General features: G+C 40.4%; 1 protein-coding gene across 4 annotated transcripts; it reads left to right on the forward strand.

Moving 5' to 3' along the window:
- The first annotated feature begins 1323 nt into the window (after nucleotides 1-1323).
- On the forward strand, nucleotides 1324-23896 carry map6a (microtubule-associated protein 6a). Of its 4 annotated transcripts, XM_086012407.1 has the most exons (6): nucleotides 1324-2335; nucleotides 15045-15258; nucleotides 16420-16634; nucleotides 20987-21097; nucleotides 21307-21348; nucleotides 23472-23896. In XM_086012407.1, exons 1-6 carry the CDS (start codon nucleotides 1644-1646, stop codon nucleotides 23617-23619), a joined length of 1422 nt encoding a protein of 473 aa, XP_085868533.1. In that variant the 5' UTR covers nucleotides 1324-1643; the 3' UTR covers nucleotides 23620-23896. The 4 variants fall into 4 exon arrangements, with proteins under 4 accessions (XP_085868533.1, XP_085868534.1, XP_085868535.1 ...); XM_086012408.1 differs by lacking the exon at nucleotides 21307-21348; XM_086012409.1 differs by lacking the exons at nucleotides 20987-21097; nucleotides 21307-21348.
- Nucleotides 23897-24463: the final 567 nt, after the last annotated feature.

Below are 24463 nucleotides of genomic sequence, written 5' to 3' on the forward strand. Positions count from 1 at the left end.
CACACACATGTCCGAGCCAATTTTCCTCACAAGGATCATGGGATAAACGTCAGAGAAATAAATGAGCCTTCAAAGCTATGCTGAATGAATGCAAGGAACCAACCTATCCATCACTCCTCCCATCTAGTGAAAAAGCTTTTAACTACCTTACTGACTGTCACACAGTACATCGCTGGCATACATACATAAATGAAGATACATTATTTGCAGTAAATAAATAACACATTTTGAACCAGTTAGAGTTACACATGTGCCACGGCACAGTTGTTGAGAATCCATCCATCCATTATCCATACCGCTTATCCTCACAAGGGTCGCGGGGCGTGCTAGAGCCTATCCCAGCCGTCTTCGGGCAGTAGGCGGGGGACACCCTGAATTGGTTGCCAGCCAACCGCAGGGCACACAGAGACAAACATCCGCACTCACAATCACACCTAGGGGCAATTTAGAGGTTTTTTTTTTGGGGGGGGGGTTTAATGTGGGAGGAAACCGGAGTACCCGGAGAAAACCCACGCAGGCACGGGGAGAACATGCAAACGCCACACAGGGAGGCCGGAGCCGGGATCGAACCCACGACCTCTGAACTGTGAGGCAGACGTGCTAACCAGTCGCCCACCGTGCCGCCCTCATTTGGACATGAAGATAATAAATCTCTGTTCATACTTGCATGTTTACTATCATTTGTAAATGTGCACGCATACCATCCATACTATTTTCCCCATATTTATTTTTATAAAAATCCCTCAAAATCACATAAAATGAGTGAGAGGCATCGGTGAATCCGATTGCATGAATAAAAAGAACCTGGGGGAAATACCTCCTTCTTACACATAAAACTACTTGTTATTCCCAACCTACCTGTGTTTTCCCGAACGTATATGGTCCAAAGATGTTAATTTATTTACACATGCAATTGCATACAAACATACTATCCTATATACAGTATAAAAGTAACACCAAGAGATTTACGTGCGGCAATTATTTCTTCATTACGAGTTTCATAAACATTGATTATCCCCCTGCTCATCAGTTTGAAGGGTACCTTGGAAAGCCATTAATCAAATTTCTAGCGTTAGCAGTTTTAAACCGGAAACAGTTTTATGATTCAAAACAAAGTACATTTGCCCGCCTCAAATTGGGAGTTCTGCTCTACGATTATTTCAATTCAATTAGGTAAAGGCGTTAACATGTTTGATAACGACAGAAGGGATGTCGTAAAGTTACTGCGTTTTGCCCTCCATTAATCATTTTAAATGGTGAACCCGGAAGTCAGTTCTAAATGTTTAACTTGAAGTTATTAGCCCGGTTTGTGTCTCCGGATGCTGAGCGGGGGAGGGCGGGGCCGATTTTCCCTTGCTGTTGGCGTGGAGTGATGTAGCAGAGAGGATACGGACACAGTCGACATTCGAGCAGAACACTCTCATTTCGATTTTTTTAAGGTGAAATGATTGGCAATGTACGCGTGCACTTTAGAAGTGCGATGGATTTGCGTTTATTTTAATCTAACCTGAATAACATTGGGCTCAACCGTGCAATCCCCAAACACGGATACGGACTCTCCTCCCTCGTAAACAGCATACTGGAAAATATTCGTTCCATTTTGATTCCATTTAGAATCCACTGCTTTCTCAAGGAATCTCAGCATGGCGTGGCCCTGCATCAGCAGGGCGTGCTGCATGGCCCGCTTCTGGAACCAGATGGACAAGGCTGACATTGCGGTGCCTTTGGTGTTCACCAAGTACACGGACGCCTCGGAGATGCAGCACGTCCAGCTGCAGCCTCCATTACGGGCCGGGGTCGCCATAGAAACGCAGCCGCCTCGCACCCAGCGCCGCACCGCCACCACTGGTCCACGCGGGCCGCGGAGGTGCGTGTCGGAGGAGCGAGTGTGCAGCTCGGTCATGAGGGAGGACTTTAAACACTGGAGAGTGCGACCCGAACCCAGCTATAAACCCAAGAACGAGTACCACGGCCCAGAAATACCGTTCAACAGCGAGACTCAGTACCAGAAAGACTACAAGCCTTGGCCCATTCCGAAAAGGTACGACCATCCGTGGATACCTAAACCGCCCGCCACCATCGCCGCGGGCGACGACAGGTCAAGACACGGGAAACAGCACCTAGCGGACGCCGAAAGCGGCGTGGAGAAGAGTGCCATCGCTGACAAAGTGCAAGAGAAAGACCTCATCCAGGGCCACGAAAAGAAAAAGAGGTCGAGCAAAAAGGCAGAAGTGGAGAAGAAAGTAGTCCTCAAGGTGGAAGGAGAAGGACGGGCGGCTGTGGATGCTGTCAACAGGCAAATTAAACAGGAGATTGCAGCCGGCAGCTCTTACAAGTGAGTAGAAACCTGCAGTTGCCTTGTTGTGCCGATATGGATGGTTTATCTGTACTGTTATTGTCTGAAAAACTCGAGCCAACACAATAAAGGTATTTCTTGCATTATTTTGGTGCCAGCACTATTTTGAAGTGATTTGAGGAGTTTCGTTCATGCGTGTAGGCACTAATAAACCTTTTTAGGGGTGGCGACCTGCTCGCGATTTTTTTGCAATTTGCGGCAGGGCTTCGAAGATTTGGCACATCCGAATTCAGAAATGTGTACCTTCAGTGTTTTACCTCATTGTACTGCAACATGGATGCAACACCAAATGCAGTGTGATTAAGCGTAAGAGAGAATTTATGCCTGGCTGTGAGTATTGGATGTTCTGTTTGTATCCATATGTTTTGCTCTGCGTATGTTAAAGTAGCCTGTGATTGGCTAGCAACCAGTTCAGGGTGTCCCCCGCCTACTGCCCGAAGACAGCTGGGATAGGCTCCAGCATGCCCGCGACCCTTGTGAGGATAAGCGGATTGGATAATGGCTGGATGGATGGATGGATGGATGTTAAAGTAGCAGATGTTTGAAGGTTTATGATTGCACAACATCTATGCTAGTTGCTACTAGCCATCTATGCCATGTGGTTTTGTTTAACATTTTGGTATTTAGACAACCGGGTACAACATTTTCTTGTTTTGTGTGTCAGTTTAGAATACCTTTTTGTCAGATTATACACGAACAATGAGATAGAAAGCAATTTGTAGAATACAAAATACAGTATGCACGTCATAGAATAATAATACAAGAAGATAAAGAACCGACTTGTAGTCTCAATAGTTTTCTTTCACAGTATATGAATATTGCACAGTCTTCCAAACATTGAATATTGCACAGTAGTATTTTACAATAAATTTGAGAGTGACTATAAACAGCTTGAAGCAAGCACACTGTGTAAAGTAAAAACAGGCCCTAGAGAATACTTTAAAAAGGTGTTTTAATAATTTTATTGTGTCTAAAGGGTGTGGGATGGGTCACAACATACACAACCAGGGTAATCTGTATTATGTAATGTTCACAGCAATGTTAGAGGATGTCACTTTATTAAATGCAAAGAATACGTCATTTTTCATTGTCTTTCCTTGAAGAGGGCCAAGATTGTTTTTTTTGAGGAAGTCAGTGAAATTGATGTGGTTATTTTATATGCACTCAATGTTATGACTTGGTTGCCTTCGGAAGAAGCGCATCTGATGATGTGGTCTAATGCCATGTGAGATTAGTGTGTCTTGCTGTGCAGCTGGTTGGAGACCCGCTGCCGTGTATGTGTGTGTGTTGTGGAACAGGGTGCAGCCCAGGGCACTGTCCCCCCACATGGCACGACACAAGCCCACCCTATCCTCTGTCTTCCTCTGCCAGTGGAGCCTCAAAGCAGGTCAACTGTGGGTTAATATTATGGATGGTGGGCACAAATCACGCTGCACATGCTGAAATGGCAACAGTGCTAATTTGGAATACGTTTGAAATGCAATCACACTGCATAGTCACTGCATTCTTTCACCTTGAAACATTAATGACTACTCTCCAGCTGCACTGTACCATATGGTGTATGGTTGCATCAATAAGTAAAAAAAAAAAAAAAAAAAAGCAATTACCCGCTAAAAGACACAAACATTGTAATGTGTGATCTGCGCATGCCATTCGACAAAAAAAAACATATTCAGCAATAATGCATGTTAATTCTAATCTTCATTCATTCTAAAATACTAAATATAGTTTTAATTAACTGATGCAGTTTTTTCAGGAGCAGTGCCCCATTCATCACTTGTACTTTTCCTATCCCAGCGAAGCTATTATTAGCTTACTTACGACCTCAGTGATCATCTGCTGCTACATTGTGTGGAAAAATGGACCATCTATCCACCTTCGTTCGATTTTACCTAATAAGAAAATCCAGATTATTTTTCTCTCAAACCCGATTTTACGATTACGATTACGATTTCTTTGTAAAATAAAAAATAATGAAAAATGAAGTATTTTGAATGTCTTTTATTTAAACTTAATTTTTCTTTCTTTGAACACAAAATGCCAGTCAATTTAACTTAATACACACAGAACAATCCATTGGGATTAACAGCATTTTACTTACACAATAGGTTTAAGATCTGTTCTTAATTAAACCAATAATGAAAGAAGAAAGTGCATATACCATCTGAAACGAAATCATCAACATGAGAAAAGGTAGACAGTCAAGTCCGTAAACCAAACAGTCTGTCAGCAAGTCATTTTGCCAACCAGCTAGTGATTAGCCTTTCACCTTTCTCCCTGGTCTTACTTAAACATAAATCAATGATTAGTGCAAAACTGTCACTCAATAATACAATGCACTGTCAATCTTAAGTGCGGATGCATAGTCCGACTGGACCAGAGGTCCGTTGTAGAGGAGGATAAAAAGGGACGACTTTCAGACCTTGAGTTACTTGCTCACGGGTTTATTGTACATGCGGGGCTCACACTACACTACAGAACTATTTTTGCCCGATTTATTAACCAAACGCTCACTTGCCTGAGCAAATAGCGCAATCGCCGGTAGCCATGGAGGTTGTCGTTGTTTTGGACTGGGCGCTCATGGGAGGAAGCGTAAATGCAGAGGAAAATACGGTGGCTTAGATACACCAAAAATAACTATTTCAAACGTGCCGATTTGAACGTTTTTAACATCGTTTTATCCAGAAAATTCGGTTACGGTTCAAAATCGCTTAATCGAGCAGCCCTACATCCATCTATTCATTTTCTATACCGCTTGTCCTCATTAGGGTCACACGTCAGCTGGAGTCTATCCCAGTTGATTTAAAGCGAGAGGTAGACTACACCCTGGACTGGTCGGCGGTTAATCGTAAAGCACATATAGACTACCGTTCACATTCATGTTCACACCTGTGGTCTATTTAGAGTATACAATGAACCTAAGTAGCATGTTTGGATGTGTGTATATATATATATATATATATATATATATATATATATATATATATATATATATATATATATATATATATATATATATATATATATATATATGTATATATATATATATATATATATATATATATATATATATATATACACATATGTGTGTGTGTATGTAGAGTCACAAATTTCAAACACATTTAAATGTTATAAAAACTCCAAAACAATGCAAAAGAACAGAAAATCATGCTGCTTGTGAAGATAGAGTGGAGCTAAAACAGGCCAAACGTATTCGCTGAGACAAGACGCAGAGACAGGAAGAAATAGTACCTCGGTAAAAGCAAAAACAAAAAGGCACTGAAGGATAAGAAGCCGAAGCAATGCTGAGTCATGTGAAGTCAAATTGATCACAAAATTAACAATCCAGTCCAACTCCATTCTATTACGTAGATATTTTCTGGTGCTTTGGTAAAGTCAATTTTAAGATACTTTTAAATGTCTTATATAAGCTCATATAACTCATATAAGCCATGAGTGAGAGACATCATCTGCCTGAGCCATTGTTCATGTTCTCTTTTTTCAAACAGACAAAGCCTACTTTGTCACAGTGTGATCTGCAAAGACCAAAAAGGATCTTTTTTTAACTCTTTAAGTGAATCGGAAAAATAGCATATGAAAGTGATTTTTTTCCGTCACAATGAAGCAGAAACTGCAAGTTCATTGAGTTGAGAACGAGAGACTTGATTTCAAAATTCGGAATGAAACATCTTTAATTGTTGTGAATTCGAACCAACTCCTTTCAAAAGAGACTTTTCTTTCTGAAATGTCTCAAAAATCCTCTTCTGCCTTCTGAATGAGTTTGTTAGCAGAATGTATCCCGCAGTAGAGAAGCGATTGAATATTGTTGGATTTTAAAAATGATCCTCTTAGAGTCTGCAAAGCGCCGTGTTTCTACTGACAAGCAGTGAGTACAGAAATGCAAAAGCAAGAGAGAAATGGGGCACAACACAAGCAACTGGGGGATATCTCTCTTCCCCAGAAAGTGCAACTGATTGTCTGTAAAACTGCTTGGATTTTCATGCTCTGTTGTCGTTAAGCTGAGTCCACATATTGTTGCCAAATGTAATCCTAAAATCTCCACTGATACCCATTTGTTCCATCAGTTCTCAGTCAGACCAGACTAAATTTGTTCAACCAATTTAATCTCACATTAGCATGTGTGATTACAGTTAATTCACATACACCCTTTAAAGAGTTGCGTAAAACACTAACCGAGCCTTCTTTAAATATGTCCAAGGCGACCAATAAAAGTCAAAGGGCCATTTGCATCGTACACCGTACATTACCCAAAGAAAGGCTACTATCCGACAGGCGGGTTGAGAGATTATTGACCTACACCCTTTATGGCTGCTGAGACAACAATAAAATGAAACTACAGCAGTCCTCTGGGTTCATTGATCCCCTGGAATACTGTGAGAGAAGCCGCTCGCGCTTTTTTGGCGCCGGGCACTCGTGCAGTACCAGCATTACTCAGAAAATATTTAACATGAGTCTGAAATCAATTTGGTGGGTTTTTAATTGGATAGCAGTACAGTCAAATCCGTCAAAGGTTCATTGAAGAGTCAAACTTGCTCATAGGTGTGAACGTTAGTGTGATTTTTATATAATACTGTATATGAATACCTAAATTCACGATTTTAAACTGTAATTGCATATAGATGTCACGAGATAATCTCAAAGCACTATGAAGCTCCGTAACGCACTTCATCATAGTTCCTAGGCATCAATATGCAACAAGACGGCAGTAAAGCGCTACATGAAGCTTCTCAACTCACTTCATCATAGTTTCTCGGCATCAAAATGCCACAAGATGGCTCAACATCAGGGGTGTCAAAGTCAAATGGACGGATTGTATGAACTGTGCATAATGTGAAGTAAAACGGAGAGGATCATATGATTGGTATGATGTCTCCAGCTGACTCTATTTTAGAGTGGCAAGGTATGGATGTGGGTGCAAACACAGGCCCGTGTTCCACTTGACACATCTTGTGGTCACATATTGTGGTCTGCAACAATACAGACAAAGAATAACCTAGCAACATCATCCAGTGCGCATCCATTAGTTAACAATATAAACGTTACAATTCACTGTAGTAAGCAATTAAACAGCCAAACAATACATACAATACACATTCACACGTTTCATCACTAGAATAGTTAGCATACTAGTCGATATAACTAACTAGTGTTCAACGTGACATCACTCACGAGAACATATCTATGCTATTATGCACAGCAGTTACCTGACAGGAACTTAAATGATTAAACTCACTTTTTAACATTTACACGCAACAACAAACGTGGTGAAAAACGGGAAATCTGCAACTACTGAGTTTGCTGGCACGAACAAACTACGAGCTGTGTCGAACAAGGAAAAAGAAAAAAAAAAAAGTCACTCACTATCAACACAGTGCTCGAGGAGCATTCAATGCCTGCTCACAGTGTGCAAAAGTAGCGGTAATGTTCGTTATTTTATTTTATATTTAGCTCAACAGCCAGTTGGTGGCAAACATAGATGGAAAGAAATATATTACAGAAATAGTGTAACGAATTGGGTTATCTGTCTTGTGGTCGAGTTTTTGTTTTGCCGGGTTGTGTTTCCGAGGTTAGTGAATGCATCGCGCAGCTCGCTGCATGGGAGCGGAGGAGGAGATTCCGTTGTACTTTTTTGACTGAACGGTTGTAGTACTGTATTGGCGTCGGCTGCGGCCCACAGTAGCCGGTTGGACTAATAAAAACGTGATAATTAAACTACGTCTGTGTTCTTGGAAGACACTACAATATATTTTAAAGCGTGACGTCATCGGCAGGCGCAAAGGACCCGATCACATCTGCTATCCACACCGGCTTGCTACGATCTAATAATAAAGCAATATCATCCCAGGGGCCGTAGAAAACATCCGGCTCGCGGGCCTTGACTCTACATGTGCTCTACATGAAGCTTCTCAACTCACTTCATCATAGTTCCTCGGCATCAAAATGCCACAAGATGGCAGCAAAGCACTACACGAAGCTTCTCAGCTCACGCCAACGTAGTTGGTTGGCACCAAAATGCCACAAGATGGCGCCAAAGCAATACTGTTATGTGAGACATGGCATTGGCTTGAGCACAAAACCAGCAAATAGTTGAGTTTTTGGACTTCCCTGTACATGTCTTGTGATTGACTGCCAACCAGTCCAGGGTGTAACCCACCAAAAGTCTGGATGGATGGGTGGATCGGATTTTACTGTAAAAGAGTGAGAAGAGGCACTAAGAAATATTTTTAAAAGGACGTTTTAATAAGTGTTTCAATATGCTTAAATGTGTTTAAAGCATGTAGGAGGGGTGAAACTACTTTTTCCAAATTATATGGTCCCTCTATATTGCAGTTTTTCATGGACGGTGGATGGGTCTGGAACATATAACCCCACAATTAACACATGGTCTCTGTAAACATAATTTAAAAAAGCAAAACAAAAGAAACTCAGTTAGCTGCTGCCTTATGCGATAACATTTTTATTGCGCTGGCAATTTCTTGCTAACTCCTCTTCTTGTCATTTCTATTGGTGTAAGAATTGGAAGTTCGACCTTCTTGGTCACCTCACTTTGAGCTTCACACTTTTGCCGGTCACCATTACTTGTTTGTTATGTTATGCTTCCAACTTTTTCCATCAGCTCTCTTCCTGATTGGCCAGTGTGCCCTTCCTAGAATCCATGGCTCGGAAACCCTTCTTGTTGACCAACATACAACTTTTGATTTTGAAAATATTGAACATTTACTCTTTTCAATTTGTTTGCATCCCATTTTATTGAACCTTTTATAGGAGCTGTGCACTCTCCTTCAATGTGCTTCTGTTACAACGGACTGATATTACGTGAATAGAGAGACATTTTCTAGTGAGTTGCTGCATCAACTACAGTAAATGTTTTCAATTGCTGGACTGACTTGTCATGCTCATATTCCTAAACAATAAATATACGATTTGCTTATTTGCTTCTAAATGCATCGTTTAGATTTTATTATTCATCAAAACATAGCAAGGCTATATGAGTCTTCCTGGTAGAGCAGCCCATATTGTGCCACATTCAGGCAGCGTTGCATGCTGCGTCCTGGCGCGTTTCCACTCGTGTCAGCGCAGATGATTGGTTGGAGCGAAGAAGCCTTTCTACGCATATAAACTGCACCACAGCGGGTCAGCCCCGTCAGCAGCTTTAGTCTCAAAAGCAGGAAATATCGCTATGACAAGAATAGCTTGTGTTGCAGTGATGTATACCAAAAAAACAAACATCCTCCAAAATAACATATTAATGAGAGATGATGTTTGATATGTTCTGAAATTCTGGATAAATGAGAGACACCTCAATATTGGAAGGGCTAATTTGGTCCGGTGAACATTTAGTTATTTGGGGGGGGGGGGTCCAAGGTAAACCCAGTTATGGGGCCCTCCAAATCTGTAGATTCCCAAGATTTTGAATGTAAATTACCATGAACAAAAAAAACTTGTGAATTTGAGAAAACATAAACTTCTTAAAGCGTAAGTCAACCCAAACATATTTTTTTAAGAATATGTTCTATGCAGGCCCACTAGTTGAAACACAGGATACTGATTGATATTGTGTTTCTGGAATATGAGTTAAGAAACAAAATCCACCCATTTTTAACCATCTCTCGGGGCGGCCATTTTGTCACTTCTGTCGACTGAAAATGACATCACACACCTTCAGGGCTCAGATAACGACCAATCAGAGCTCAGCTTCAGAAAACAGGTGAGGCGTGATTGGTCGTTACCTGAGCCCTGAGCAACTGTGATGTCATTTTCAGTCAACAGATGTGACAAAATGTCCGCCTGCTGAGATGGCTAAAAACGGGTGGATTTTGCTGCTTAAAGCGGAAGTCAACCTAAATACAACCTAAGTTGTAACCTAAGTTAAGCAGCAAAATGCACTAATTTTTAGCCATCTCAGGGGGCGCCCATTTTGTCTTCTGTTTACTAACAATGACATTACAACTGCTCACAACGGCCAATCATGGCTCAGATTCAGAGAACAGTTCAGCCGTGATTGGTCCATGTGAGCAGTTGTGATGTCATTTTCAGTCGACAGAAGACAAAATGGCCGCCCCCTGAGATGGCTAAAAACAGGTGAATTTTGCTATATTCCACAAACGCAAAATTAATCAGAATGCCGTGTTTGAACTAGTGGGCCTGCTGGGAAAATATTCTTGAAAAAAATATGTTTGGGTTGACTTCCACTTTAAAGAGGACATTCTGATAAATATTGCGTTTATGGAATAAGTGTTAATCCACTCGTTTCTAGCCATCATTGGGGGCGGCGATTTAGTCTTCTGTCGACTGAAAATGACATCACAACTGCTCACAACGACCAATCACAGCTCAGTTTCAGAAAACAGGTCAGCCGCGATCGGTCCTTGTGAGCAGTTTGTGATGTCATTTTCAGTCAACAGAAGACAACATGGCTGGCCTCAGTGATGGCTAAAAACGAGTGGATTTTGCTGCTTAATTTATATTCCACAAACGCAAAATTAATCAGAATGCCGTGTTTCAACTAGTGGGCCTGCATAGAACATATTATTGAAAAGAATATGTTTGGGTTGACTTCCTATTTAAATTTTCTTTAAATGTATTATCTAAAAACGGAATCATCTCAACGCTTTTACTTTAACATTAATTACCATTTAGTATAGTTCACCATTTCGACCACTTACTCACATCTTCATGATGACAATCATCACTCTTATCACTCGCCATTTGGTCTCTACTGCATCTTCCTCAGCTGACATTGACAGCAGTGCTCCTGCAACTGGCAAGTGCCTATGGCTCTTGGTGATTAGGCACATTCTGGGCCCTATTTTCAGGACCAGCGCAACTGTAGCGCAAAGCACAGTCTAACTGTGCACATGGTGGAGTTTTCTCTTTTTTTGGTATTTTCATCATTTTTAGATGGGTGCAGTCAGAAAGGGGTTTAAAGTCAGCACGCTAGAGGCTGTCTGTCTTTGTGAAAGCAGCAAATGCGCCACAACTTAGACCTGCTCCTAGCTGAAAGGGTTATAATAGATTAAGCCTTTTGAAGTGTGTTTATTGAAGTAAGACTAAAACGATAATCATTCCTTTAAATCGAATAAATCTTTATTTAACAGACATTCGGATGCCACTCCTGTTAATGGGTCAGCAGGAGTTCTGAAGGCTGAAATGCAAAGCCACTGATGCACTCCTGCATGCAGCCCAAAACATTTCGTATGTTGGGGTCGGTTGCTTTGCTTTAATGTCTGCTCGGCTGTTGTTCAGCTGTATAAAAATGTTCACTTACCATAAGAATATATCATCCTAAAATTTCAGTTCAGAACTCAGCTCAATTTCTCCATCAAGTTCTCATGTGGGCCTACCACACTTCCATAACTAACTTACAAAGCCACTGATGCAGCACACAGCACTCGTACTAAATTGGGGAAGAAATGAAAAAAAAACCCTCCAAGCCCAATTTATTTTTGACAGTGTATGTACAATACTATGCAAAAGCATTAGCGACAATAACATGTGTTGTTTTAACAATAAATTAATTCTATAGGAATCACTCAGTGAAGCGCAAAGCACAAGTCTTTAGAAAGAAAAAAAAAATCTAGTATTTGTGTGTATGTAATATGTTTATTTTCAATTGTCCATATGTTTGTGAGTTAGCAGGCTACTTTCAGGTTCATGGAGGATGACTAACAGAAGGCTTGTGTCGTTGTGATTCTGGTGGGTGGACTATTCCATTGATGCCATATTGACTGAATTCACCAAGTCCTCGCCATAATTTAGTGGTTTATTAATTTACCCCAAAAAACACGCTTTTTTTAAAAAATATGTAATTCATTTCTAGCGTAATACCGCCAGCAGTGTATCCTTTTATTATTCCAAAATGACTGCTGTGAAAAATGTGATTAAAACAAAATCCTAGCGGTGACCTTAATCTTTTGCATTGACTAAAATATTCTTCAATCATTTTCTATACCGACCTGTTGAAGCAAATGTGTGTTTGGTCAATTCTTTATCTGTTAAAGTGCTTCTTGCCAATAACTATTAGACAATTTGTGATTACTCGGATAAGGGATGAATCCAAACCCCCTTTTCTCTAGTACATGCGGACCTCAGGGACACAGGAATTATTGTTACACTGACCATGAATTGCATCTACAGTTTGCAGTTACTGTAGTGTACAGAATGGTGTACCACACTGTGGTATCTTTACACTTAACAATCGACACACTGTGGTGTCATGTAAGTGTTTTATACCCTTGTCCTTGGACGCCACTGTATAATCTGTCTTTGCGTTGCAGCCTCTTGGTCCATCCTGGCCCTGAAAGCGAGCCTAATCCCTGTTATGTAATCACTCTCTGTGTGTGGTTCCACCCCTCCAGTGCACTGATGGTAGTAGTTCTCTTTTCAACAGGCAATGTCCCAGTCATCAGCCTTTGTGCTATGAACAATTTACTTTTCACATTATGACATTTTAGCCCTCTGGCTTGTTTAACAAATGTAAAAACTGTGGATGTATTTTTGCCGGAGGAGTCATTGAATCGTAAATGTGTGCAAACCACCAACTGGAAGATGAAGTCCAAATTATCACCTTATATTTAAGCGTCATTATTTAAATGTCGATTCTCATTTAGTTGTCATGCTACATGCACAGCTTTTGTTTAATTAATTTTAGAAAGACATGTCAGCTACTGACCTATTTTAGATGAGCCAAAACAAGACTTGCAATTGTAACCTTCTAAACAATGGTGGGATCCAAAATATATTTGCATGGAGGCCGTCATTGCAGCAGTTTAATTTTTTTCCATCTAGAATTTTAACATAGCTCTGACTACTTAGAAAAGTATCAGATCATATACAGTATCTATGTAGATATATTTACACGCATACATTATTTTTTCTTGATTGACGTGGCCTTTAAGAGGTTTATATCTGCAAATCATCTTTATTTAAAATCTTTCACTTGTCACTTGGTGGATTATTGTTCCCAATCCCAATGAAGTTGCTGCATAATGTAATACTTTCTTTATTTATACTGTGACCAAGGACATTTAAATGTGCCTCACTGTTGTTTACACTGAGCGTTCATGACTCTTCCGGAGCCAATGGGGAAGACTGATATTTGTCATCGGATTAGTCTGAGGCAGAGTTGTGTTTCTACCCTTGTAATTGGCGAACGGAACTCTCTACTCTAAGACCCCGCAGAAATGATTTGTTTGTTTTGAGTGAAGAACACAAAGACAAAAAGAGAAAACTTTGTCTGAATATTGGCCTTTCATCAGATGGTAGACATAAGTTAATTATATAGCCAGGAGTGCACAGAATTTTGGCAGCGTTCTCAATTGAGCACTAGAGGACTCAAGTCTACACTCGACGCGATTTTGTTGTATCAGGCTTAACTACCACTCCTTGGCATTTGACTTGGCCATTGGACAGGCAAAATATTTGTATCAACTTCATTGAGTCCAACTGTATTTTTATTCCTGAAAATTAATGTCCTCCTTCAAAAGAAACCCCAAATAAAGTTTTCCAGGCCATCAAAACAGCCTTTTGATTGATTAACCTGACCGTGGGAGAATCGGGGACAGCATGCAGCTGTTCATGTTCATTCCAGCCTCTCACTTCTCGTCTCTCCCCTTGTTTTTGAAATTGATTTTGTTATCTGCCCACATGGCTAATAAAGCAAAATGTTCCATGCCATCTTAGAAGAGTGTTGAGCGTAGTGAAATATCTCAAATTTTGTGGTCGTGAAAATAGTGTTTTTATGTCTTAAAGTGGAAGTCAACCTCAACATTTTCTTTACAATAATATGTTGTATGTGCCCGCAATAGTCTAAACACGGCATTGTGATTACAATTGCGTTTGTGGAATCTGAGTTAAGAAGCAAAATCCACCTGTTTTTATCCATCTCAGGGGGCGGCCATTTTGCCACTTGTTGTCGACTGAAAATGACATCACCTTTGCACAGGGATCAGGTAACGACCAATCACAACTCACCTGTTTTCTGAAGCTGAGCCATGACAATGAGTCTCAAGACGCATTACGAATGGTCTCAAGCAGGTCGAGAATCATGATCGTCATGCAATAAAAAAATTTTTTTAAAAACGATCCATTAATACACGATTGTCAGAACCCAACATCCAACCAAGCTTATCAACTAACATTTCAGCTTCATTACGGCTTTGATCTTATTTTGCACATTTCCTGTTTGCAAGTAAAGTGTCTGAATTTGGATCACTGGGACTTTTATTTACTATGGATAAAAAAAGTGTTGCATGTCCACAGCTGAAAAGAAAATAACATGAAGGGATAACTCACATCATATATAGTTACAAGAAGATGGCGTAAAAATAACACTCGGGCAATGAGCACACGCACGGCAGCACGAGTCGGCCAGTGACAGTCATGGCTCATCAGCAGCTGTGAAGTGACTCAAAATGTACAAGACGATGTTTTGCCTTCGAGGGGCGCTAGACCTTAGTAAAGCCTCCAGAGCGTGGAAGACGCTTAAGTCCGCGGGAGAATGCGCGCACTGAGAGATTTGTCAGCGAACGTCCTGATTTCAAGGTCCCTCCACCGAGTGCCATTATTTATTTATTTATTTTGGAATTCACTGCATTTTGGGACAGAGCTCTATTACCACCTCCACGATGAAATAAGAATGTTGACCACCTGGCTTCTCTTCCCGCAGAACCGAATTTAAAGCTTACAGGGATGTGAAGCCTGCGCAGATGATCCGGGCCAAGTCCCAGTACCTACCTCCGGACGAGAAGACCAGGCTGGAAACCAGCTATAGTGCGACTTTCAAGGGACAAGCCCCGATCCAGCCTACTGACAATAAAGCCCAGGAGAGGAGGAGGATACGCAGTTTGTACAGCGAGCCATACATTGACCCCATTAAACAGGTGAGCGCTGGTCTGCTGCGTGTGAAGAATAAGTCTAAATGCAAGTATAGCTTTAAACCATACTTTTTTTTTTCTTGCAATTACCCTCAGAAATTACCTGTGAATGCTGAGAGATTCCAGTTAGACAAAAGTACTGCTTTGTCACCATCTTGGGGCATCTATAGGCAATTCACTGCAGTACCATAGCAGAGGCCTCACTGTCTGGTTACTGGATTGACTTCTTTTGCCAGCAAACTAACTGGGAGAATCATCAGTGGTCTCTAGCACACAGGGTCTTGTTTTCAAGTACAGTGTAACTGTGCGCATGGGAAGAGTTTTCTTTCTTTTGGCATATTTGTAGACGGGCGCAGTTAGAAATGGGCGTTTGCGCCATTGTGGGAGTGAACACAGTCGGCTTAATTCTCAGCCCATCGAGGCAGCTCCCTTATTCCCTTTAAATTCAGCGCAGGAGAGGCGCGGTCTACATGGCGTAAACATAATGGACTCGCGCGTTGTGTTTTAACAAGGAACTGCAAGATCACCACTTGCGGATGATGTAACGTTGATCGCTGTGAAACGGGCAGTTGGAGACCGCATTCAACCCCCAATCGTGCATCTGTGTAAATGACAGTGTATGTACAATACTACGCAGTAAATGAGTGCCTTTAAAAATAGATTAAACATGATAATAACAATAATTCAATGAATTGATTTTTACAATGATTGTGAGAGTTGGATGATTTATGAATGAAATACAATGACATCCACCACACATATCAGCGCAGGGCAGAATCTGTCTGCCTGCGCTTGAATCAAATCCACCAAAATTACATTACACCACCTACACCACAACTTAGACCTGGTTTCACATGGTCTAAAGTAGTCTACTTTCTGTCACCAAATTTTCCAGTGTGCTGTGGATGTGTAATCGAAAATGTCCTTGGTCCTCTAGAACCGCTCTGCCGAATTCGCAAACACGGTAAACTAGAATTGCCCCAGCTCCAAAATGAAGATGTGTCAGTTTTTACGCCGAGTGCCCTCGTGCCTGTCTATGAAAAATAGGGCCTACAGTCTCAGCATTCACACAATGACCTTTGAGATCTTACCGTTTCACAGTTATAGAACTGAAAAAAAACATGAACTAAGGCAACTCCCCTCATGTCCGCTATCCAACATCCTCAGGTGGACAGGTCTACTGTCCCTCGCACTAAAGCCAAAAAGCCCGGAGCCGTAGCATCGGGCCAGGCCAAGCCAGTGAAGAAAGCCAAAGATAAGCAGAGCACGCCACTGAGGGGCTCCAGGAAGATGACGTCGGAGAACCAGCCCGTGAGCCGGCCAGCGTTGAGGGACAAGGAGAAAAGTAAAGAGATGAACAACAAACTGGCAGAAGCGAAAGAGTAAAAACCATTTAGCACTTTTCATATCTTATGTTTTGTGGGGGAAAGTAAACACAGAGGCTGCAAAATAGTTGTTCTTTTCTGTTGCCATCCTTTTTTTTTTTTTTGCTTCGGCTTTGCTCCCATCCACTTCCTCTCCTTCTCTTTTTGTACTTTTGTGCAACAATAGAATAAGATGACATGTCATCGGTCCATTGTCTAATTTTGATCGTTGGAGTCACAAGTGGGCATGAGTGTTTTTTCTTCCTCTGCTACTTGGCGCTCCCCCCACCCCCCACCCAAATCTGCTCGCCTCCATCTCCCGGTTGCTATGGCGACAGGCTGCCTGGCTATAGCGAATGCAAAGGATAACACTTGCATGAGCCATAACGCAGGCGCTTCTGGTGTTTGGCTTGATGAACTGAGCGGATCGTTCTGCCGAGTTTATCAAAGATTATCAATGATTGGAAGTACTGAGTAGAAATAATGGTGAAAGCTGAACATCTTTGATAAATGTCATGCCTGGTTAATCGTATGTCTCTGATCCATATCCTGTTTTTTTTTTTTGTACCTGCTGTTTCATCTTTGCTGCTGTTAATGTGTTCATGCTTTAGGTCTGACTGTATGCATGATCAGAATTCTTTGTGACTTTGGAGCCCAGTTTTCTCCAAAACCTGTCTTTAATAAGAAATTTTGTTGTTTGTATCCCTTGGAGCATTAACTCATTCATTCTCACATGGCTATTATACATTAGCTTAGTTCAATGCTCTTTTTTGAACCAAATTTGCTGCCAGCAGACAATCTGGATCGCTCTATCTGATTATGCATCAAAAATGATGAATATGCATATCACATAAATATTATCTCTGAAGGTCCCCACAGCATTTAAATTTAAATACATCCGGTTCTGGGAGGGGAGACTTTAGTGGGGCTATAAACAGTGTATTGAGTGTTTGGAGTCACACAAAATGTAAATCTTTCAGTGTCCTAAGTCAGCATAACCACGCACCAATGCGATAATTATTATCAGCAAGACTGATCCCACTGTAAAATGACACAGACATTATACACACTCAGGCCATGATGAGCATCACCGATGTGATTAGAAAGCAATGAAAACTCATGAGGAGAATATTATAACATTATTCATATTAATTTTATTTTGTATGGTTAGCTATAATATTTGTATCATTACTTCAAATTCTCGCTGACCACATTGTCTTGTTAGAATTAGATGTATATGCACGTGTGTTGATTTTAAAGCTTATTTATTGTTGTCCAGGAAGAAAAATATGATGGTTGCTGAGTATATTATGTGTATAAGAGGTGTGCAGTGAAGCATACCAAGTCCCAAAATGTAAAGCCTTGACTTTTTTTTTTTTTTTCAATTGTGTTTCTTTAAAGAGTTTTCTTCACGTCACGTGTTGGATATACAGTGTAGAACGCGACAAAGTAAGCTGGTTTGTAATAATGTAATTGTAATCACTATTGTATTCACTTAACCTATGTTAGCTATTGTAGAGCCATCTTTCACAATACACGTTTTAAAACGTCCAGCAACGTATACAGTGGTACTACAAAGAATTTGAAATCCATTTTGCGCTCACTATGCAGTGTCCTTTTTTCCCCACATATTATCATTATTATTATTATTATTATTATTATTATTATTACTATTGCCAACCTGTACTGAGCAGTCAGGACAGAGGTGTGGAATACTGCTCTTCTTACTTTTGGGAACTTTATGTTCTATGGTTGTCATCACATTACCTTTCTGTGGTGGCATCACGAAGAACAAAACACAATAAGACAAAGATAAAGCCAAACTATTTAGAAGTCTCACAACTAAGGTCTGTGTATTTTTCCTGGCATTCAACTTGAGCTCTTCCACTGTATACGCAGACATAGTATCACGTATAGACTGTATATGTGACTTTTGGATTCTTTACCTTTACTTTCAGATTCTCAATGCACTGTCATGGGTCGAATCCCTTTGTGCCTCCTTTATCCACTAGACACACACACACACACTTAATATCGTTTTTCCTTTATTGGCTGTGCAATCATTACCACCAACATCTGTCAAAGCTGAATGCATGACCCATGGGAGCTGAAGGCCAGACTCATTTGCATTTTGCAGCTTTTGGTTAGGGCTGTCACTTTGTCTCATAACATGGAGGAGGGGGCCACGTCACGTAAACAGTGCTTGGCACGCCACACAGCCGGTGCTATCTTTGTGGTTCTTAGGTAAATAAGGATAGAAAGTATGGTAAAGGAAGTTACTTCTTGCCAAAAAAAAAAAAAAAATGACTGTGACGTACTTGTGTTTCTGCTTGCTCGTATTTAAAGAAACATTACAAATAAATGACCCCCAAAAAAGCAAAACAAAAGGTGTCTTCTGGCTTCTTTTTGTTTCTAGTAAAGCGTTAGCGGTTGCAGGTTTCTGTCAGTATTTCTCCTGTCCCAGTCTTTGTCAAACAAAAATACGAAAATCCACATGGAAGAGAATTTTCCTTTCTTTCTATGCTTATCCAAGATTGCACCGCATTCTGGCATGACCTCTAGCATTCTTTCTCTGATGCATGTTCCCCTTGTGAGAAGAATATATTGTTTTTGCATCATATCTCTGAGGCAGATGCATCACAATGCATTTGTAGACAACTTCATTTATTTCAGTAGTTCAATTCAAAATGGCATATCTACATACAGAGTGAAATATTTTGTGATTTTTATGTTATCATTTTGATGATCATAACTTAATCCTAACAGAAAAAAATGACCATCTAAAGAAATTAGAATACTGCATAAAATAGTACTACTACTACTACTACTACTAACAATAATAATAATAATAATTTAATATTAGATAGGAATTGGCCCTCTGAATTTTTTCCCCTATGTATACGTTTATGACAAAAAAATGAGTTGCACTTTTTGAATTGAATTATTACGATAAATAAACGTTTCCACTGTATTCTAATTTATAATATTTTTTTAAGATGCACCTGCCTACGGTATTCCAGATCATGTGGCTTTACAGCAACATGCATGTCAAAGGGTGTCTGGAAATCAATGCCGGAATATGTCATGTCCCTGTTACGACCTCTGCTTACTGTTTAATGTCCAGAAATACAAACCCAATTCCAATTAAGCTGGAACGCTGTGTAAACCAAAACAAAACAAAAATAACAGAATACTATGATGTGCAAATCCTTTTCAACCATTATTCACTTGAAAACACTACAAAGACAAGATGATTAATGTTCAAACGGATACACTTATTCATATTCACTCATTGTGAATTTGATGCCTGTAACACTTTGCAAAAAAGACATGATGTTACATCGCCTTTTCTTTTAACAACAAGTCATAACAGGCAGTATTTGTATTTGTTGAAGCTTTTTCAGTATGCTTTTTCAATGGGAGACAGATCTGGACTGCTGGCAGGCCAGTCAAGTACTCATTCTCTTTTACTATGAAGCCATGCCGTCGTAACATGCGCAGAATGTGGCTTGGCGTTGTCTTGCTGAAAATAAGATGGGATGTACCTAAAAATGACATTGCTTGAATAGCAGCATATGTTGCTCAAAACCTGTATGTACCGTTCAGCATTAATAGTGCCTTCACGGATTCTGTCTTTTAACCTTTACGCTGATAACAATACGGATGGTCCTTTTGCTGTTTGGCCCTGAGGACACAATAGCCATAATTTCCCAAAACAATTGAAGGTGCCACCTAAGGGATTGAACATCAGGGGCATTCAGTGTTGGTTTTAGGCCTTACGGTTTACGTGCGGAGATTCTCCGAAATCGTTTCATATTATGAAGAGTAGATGATGAAATGCCTGAATTGCTTCAACTGTATGTTGACAAACATTCTGGAACTGTTGGGCTGTTTGCTCATGCAGTTGTTCACATCCTTGCTTGTGAAGAACTAAGCTTTTTATCCCCAATCGTGACACTCACATGTTTCTAATTAACCATGTTCCAAACAGGTGTTTTTCTGGGCATTCCATAACTTTCTCAGGTTTTTGTTGCCCCTGGAACGTGTTTGAGGTATCAAATTCAAAGTGAGAGAATATTTGCAAAAAGTAAATAGATAAATACACTTTTATCAGTTTGAATACTAAATATTGTATCTTTTGTAGTGTATTCAATTGAATATAAGTTGAAAACGATTTTCAAATCATTGTATTCTGCTTTTATTGACATTTTACACCAGATCCCCACTTCATTGAAATTGTGGTTTATACAAAACAAATATATATTCTTTCTCACACTGTCGTCATGAGTATTTGGGGGATGTCAAGTTTGGATGATGCTGTGTCTCTGACTTGTCATTTGCTAATGAGTGACATTTTTATTCATTTGAAGGGTTGTGCTAAAACAACACCACTACATACAGCTCAGCCAGCCAATCCGAGATATTGGCTGGGTACAGACCCTAAAGCAACACCTGTGGGGCTGTGCGCTACCCAATCCCAGGTAACCCTCAAAAGAATCACTTCGAAGACGTCGGCCACAGACAAATACCACTCATTCTCATTCATGACCATAGAGATGTGATTTTATTATTTTTGTATCTTTTTTTCCAATTTCACAGTGGCACTGTTTTATTTAAATGGTGAACCACCTGCACAACATCTTGGATCTGAATTACTATGTATTTCTCTTCCATATGGACGGCGGAGTAGTGATGTTGGGGTCAGGGGGCTGCCTGCTGTCACCTCCTGCATGTAAGCTTCCTTACATGGAGCCATTCAGGTTGCAGGATGGCTTAAACCTACTGGAATGCACCGATTTTGTGTTATGTTTTCAATTATAATTGCATGTGAAATGTTCCTTGGGGAGGGGAAAGGAGGGATTGAAGGTACTTTCGACCTGATTTGAGTTTCTCATATTCATGTAATCACATCACTACAGTGGATATAGGAAGTGAACACACCCCTGTTAAAATACTGTGGTGCCTTGTTGTACGACTTTAAATCGTTCGGTGGCCATGCATGCAACTCAAAACATACATATCTCAAATCAGCTTTCCTTCTCGTGAAGAGCGCTCTATAATATTTTACTTTATAAAAACGGAATATGTTTTTAAATATACAGATGTGATTGGAATTGTTATCGGTATTGGCCCATCTCACTCAGGGATGATCGGTGTCATAAAACCCTGATTGGAACATCCCTACTATTTACCAAACCGTTTCTTATTGTGAAGTGAGATGAATTGAGTTCATTGCCACCTTGCAGCGTTCGTATCTCAAATTAGCGCTCACAAATCAAAGCAAAAATCGACTGGATGCCGGCTTGTATCTTGAAAAACCAAATGGTGTCACTCTTATTTCAAGCCACCACGATTTTTTCACATATAAATGTAAAGCCGGAACCTAGCTCTAAACCCAATCCAAAATATTTGGGGTGAGCTAAACGGTGTGAATGCGTAAACCACGGGTCTTCAAATCTAGTTCCTCGAGTACCACTGTCCTGCCTGTTTTTCATATCTCCCTGATGCAACACACCTGATTCAAATGATCAGATAATCAGCACGCTCCGCAGAAGCCTGATAACGATCCTGGTTATTTGAATCAGCTGTATTGCAGCAGGGAGAGACGGAAAACAGGCAGGACAGCGGCCTTCGAGGAACAGGATTAAAGACCCCTATTGTGAACTTCGGACAGTAGACGAGGTACACCTTGAACTGGTTGCCATGCCAGCCAATCGCAGAGAAGTAAAGTCATGATCGTAAATATTTGTATGAAAAACACTTTGTATGTTTTAAGAAGGTGGTCGACTGGTTAGCACGTCCGCCTCACAGTTCAGAAGTCGTGCGTTCGACTCCCTGTGTGGAGTTTGCATGTTCTCCCCCTGCCTGCGTGGGTTTTTTCCGGGTACTCCGCTTTCCTCCCACATTCCAAAAACATGCATGGTAAGTTGATTGGATACTCTAAATTGCCCCTAGGTGTGATTGTGAGTGCGGATGTTTGTTTGTCTCTATGTGCCCTGCGATTGGCAACCAATTTAGGGTGTCCCCTGCCTACTGCCCGAAGACAGCTGGGATAGGCTCCAGCACGCCCTTGTGAGGATAAGCGGTATCGAAAATGGATGGATGGATGTTTTAAGACGTTCTTGCTAGTTGTTAGTTCATTGCGCACCACTTGTAACCTCAAAAGGTTTTATATTGTACAGTGCGAAAGGATGAGCGGACTTGCTGTTCTATTTGTAATACATAGTTTCGCTTGAATTCTAAAGTTAATAGCTCCCATTGTTTTTGGAAAGAATGGATGCCTTAATGATACTTTCTATATCCACTGCATAGACACAGTAGTCGATTGCTGACTTGAGCTTGTCACAGGGTTGGAATGTGTTCTCAAAGCATGCTTTCACTGTTTTTGTTGGACCTGCAATTGAAAACTTTACCTAAAATATTTGTGGGGTGTTAGCTTGAACCGTCAACAGGCTTGGAGAGAGGCAGTTTGGGGTAGGTTGTGTTAGTGGTCAGTCCATCATTACTGATAATTGAAGTCCTTTCACTCTGATTCATATGTGATTTTCTTTAACTTTCATTATGTTAGAACACCCCGAGACCCTCATTTCATTGGCCCGCTTATGAGCCTTTGACATCAAAATGCAATGCTAATGCTTAATTGACTACTTTTTTCTGCATTCTATTCTGCCAAAACCTTCAGTTTTGCTATTGAGAGTTTGTGCTACACGCTTAGCAGTTTTAATCTCCTCAAATGAGCGGTCGCAGGGTGCTCGACTAAGCCAGGAGACTTTGTTGTTCTCCTGAGACAAGTGATTCAACATGTCTTTGTTTTCTTTCTCTTTCTTGACACCTTAACCATGTTCTGGCTCCTAGAGATGCTCAGGACGAGTTTGTCCGACCCGGTCATCATCATACCCAGGGTGCTGTTGGAGGAGAACCAGAACCACTACTGGAAAGAGCTGAACACCGAAGCGGCAGCGGAGTTGTGCGATTTGCCCTCGATTTGAACCAGACCGAGTAGTACTGTGAAAATCACACACAAGCACGCACACACATTTTTTTTTTGTGTGAGGTGGGGATGCATGTCGGAAATAGTTTTTGGGCCTAACGCGTACGACTGTTTGGCCCTGTGGCATAATTATAAAGGTGCTATTTTTTTTTTCTTACTTTATGCATTGTACTTTGAAGCTGTATTGACAATAATACAAGAAAAACACACCATCAAGTGCTAATATCACATCAATAGAAACCTGTATAGAGTTATAGTGTAAATAAAAGCTCAACACTTGCAGATTGAAGTATTGTTGTAATGTATGTTTTGTGGCAAGTCATCTTTAGCGGAAAAAAAAGGCAAATTTACTGACTATGGTTGAAACATGAAAGGCTCAATGCTAGTAAGTTCTTCGGTGTTGTCAGACACTTGACAAATTAGGACCTTTTCATACACGGTAAGTAGGTTTGAATAGCGGGACAAAATTTGCTGAATCCTTTTGGATTTTTTTTTTTTACTTCCTTGGGAGTTGATGGGAATTCACTAAAACATTTTGGGGAGTTAATAACATTACTATAGATTATATTACACTTTGGAGATTTAAAACCGTTTTTGGCATCAATTTATTTAAAAATAGTAACTGATGTTAAAACATAAATGCTGAATAAATGAAAGCTATTATATCAATGTGCATGACTGTTGTATACAATTTTGGAAATGTCTTATACAATTTGTTACTGTACCACAATGAATTCAGTCAAATTATCAAATGTTCCTGATCATTTCCAAGTAAAAAGGAAGAAAATCCAGAATTTGACAACCCTCAAAACTACATTGTCTTATTTTCAAACACATTGGGCTCTATATTCATTGA

The sequence above is a fragment of the Filicampus tigris genome, chromosome 17 (assembly GCF_054856515.1).
Source record: "Filicampus tigris isolate MCC_2025a chromosome 17, RoL_Ftig_1.0, whole genome shotgun sequence".
NCBI classification, from domain to species: domain Eukaryota; kingdom Metazoa; phylum Chordata; class Actinopteri; order Syngnathiformes; family Syngnathidae; genus Filicampus; species Filicampus tigris.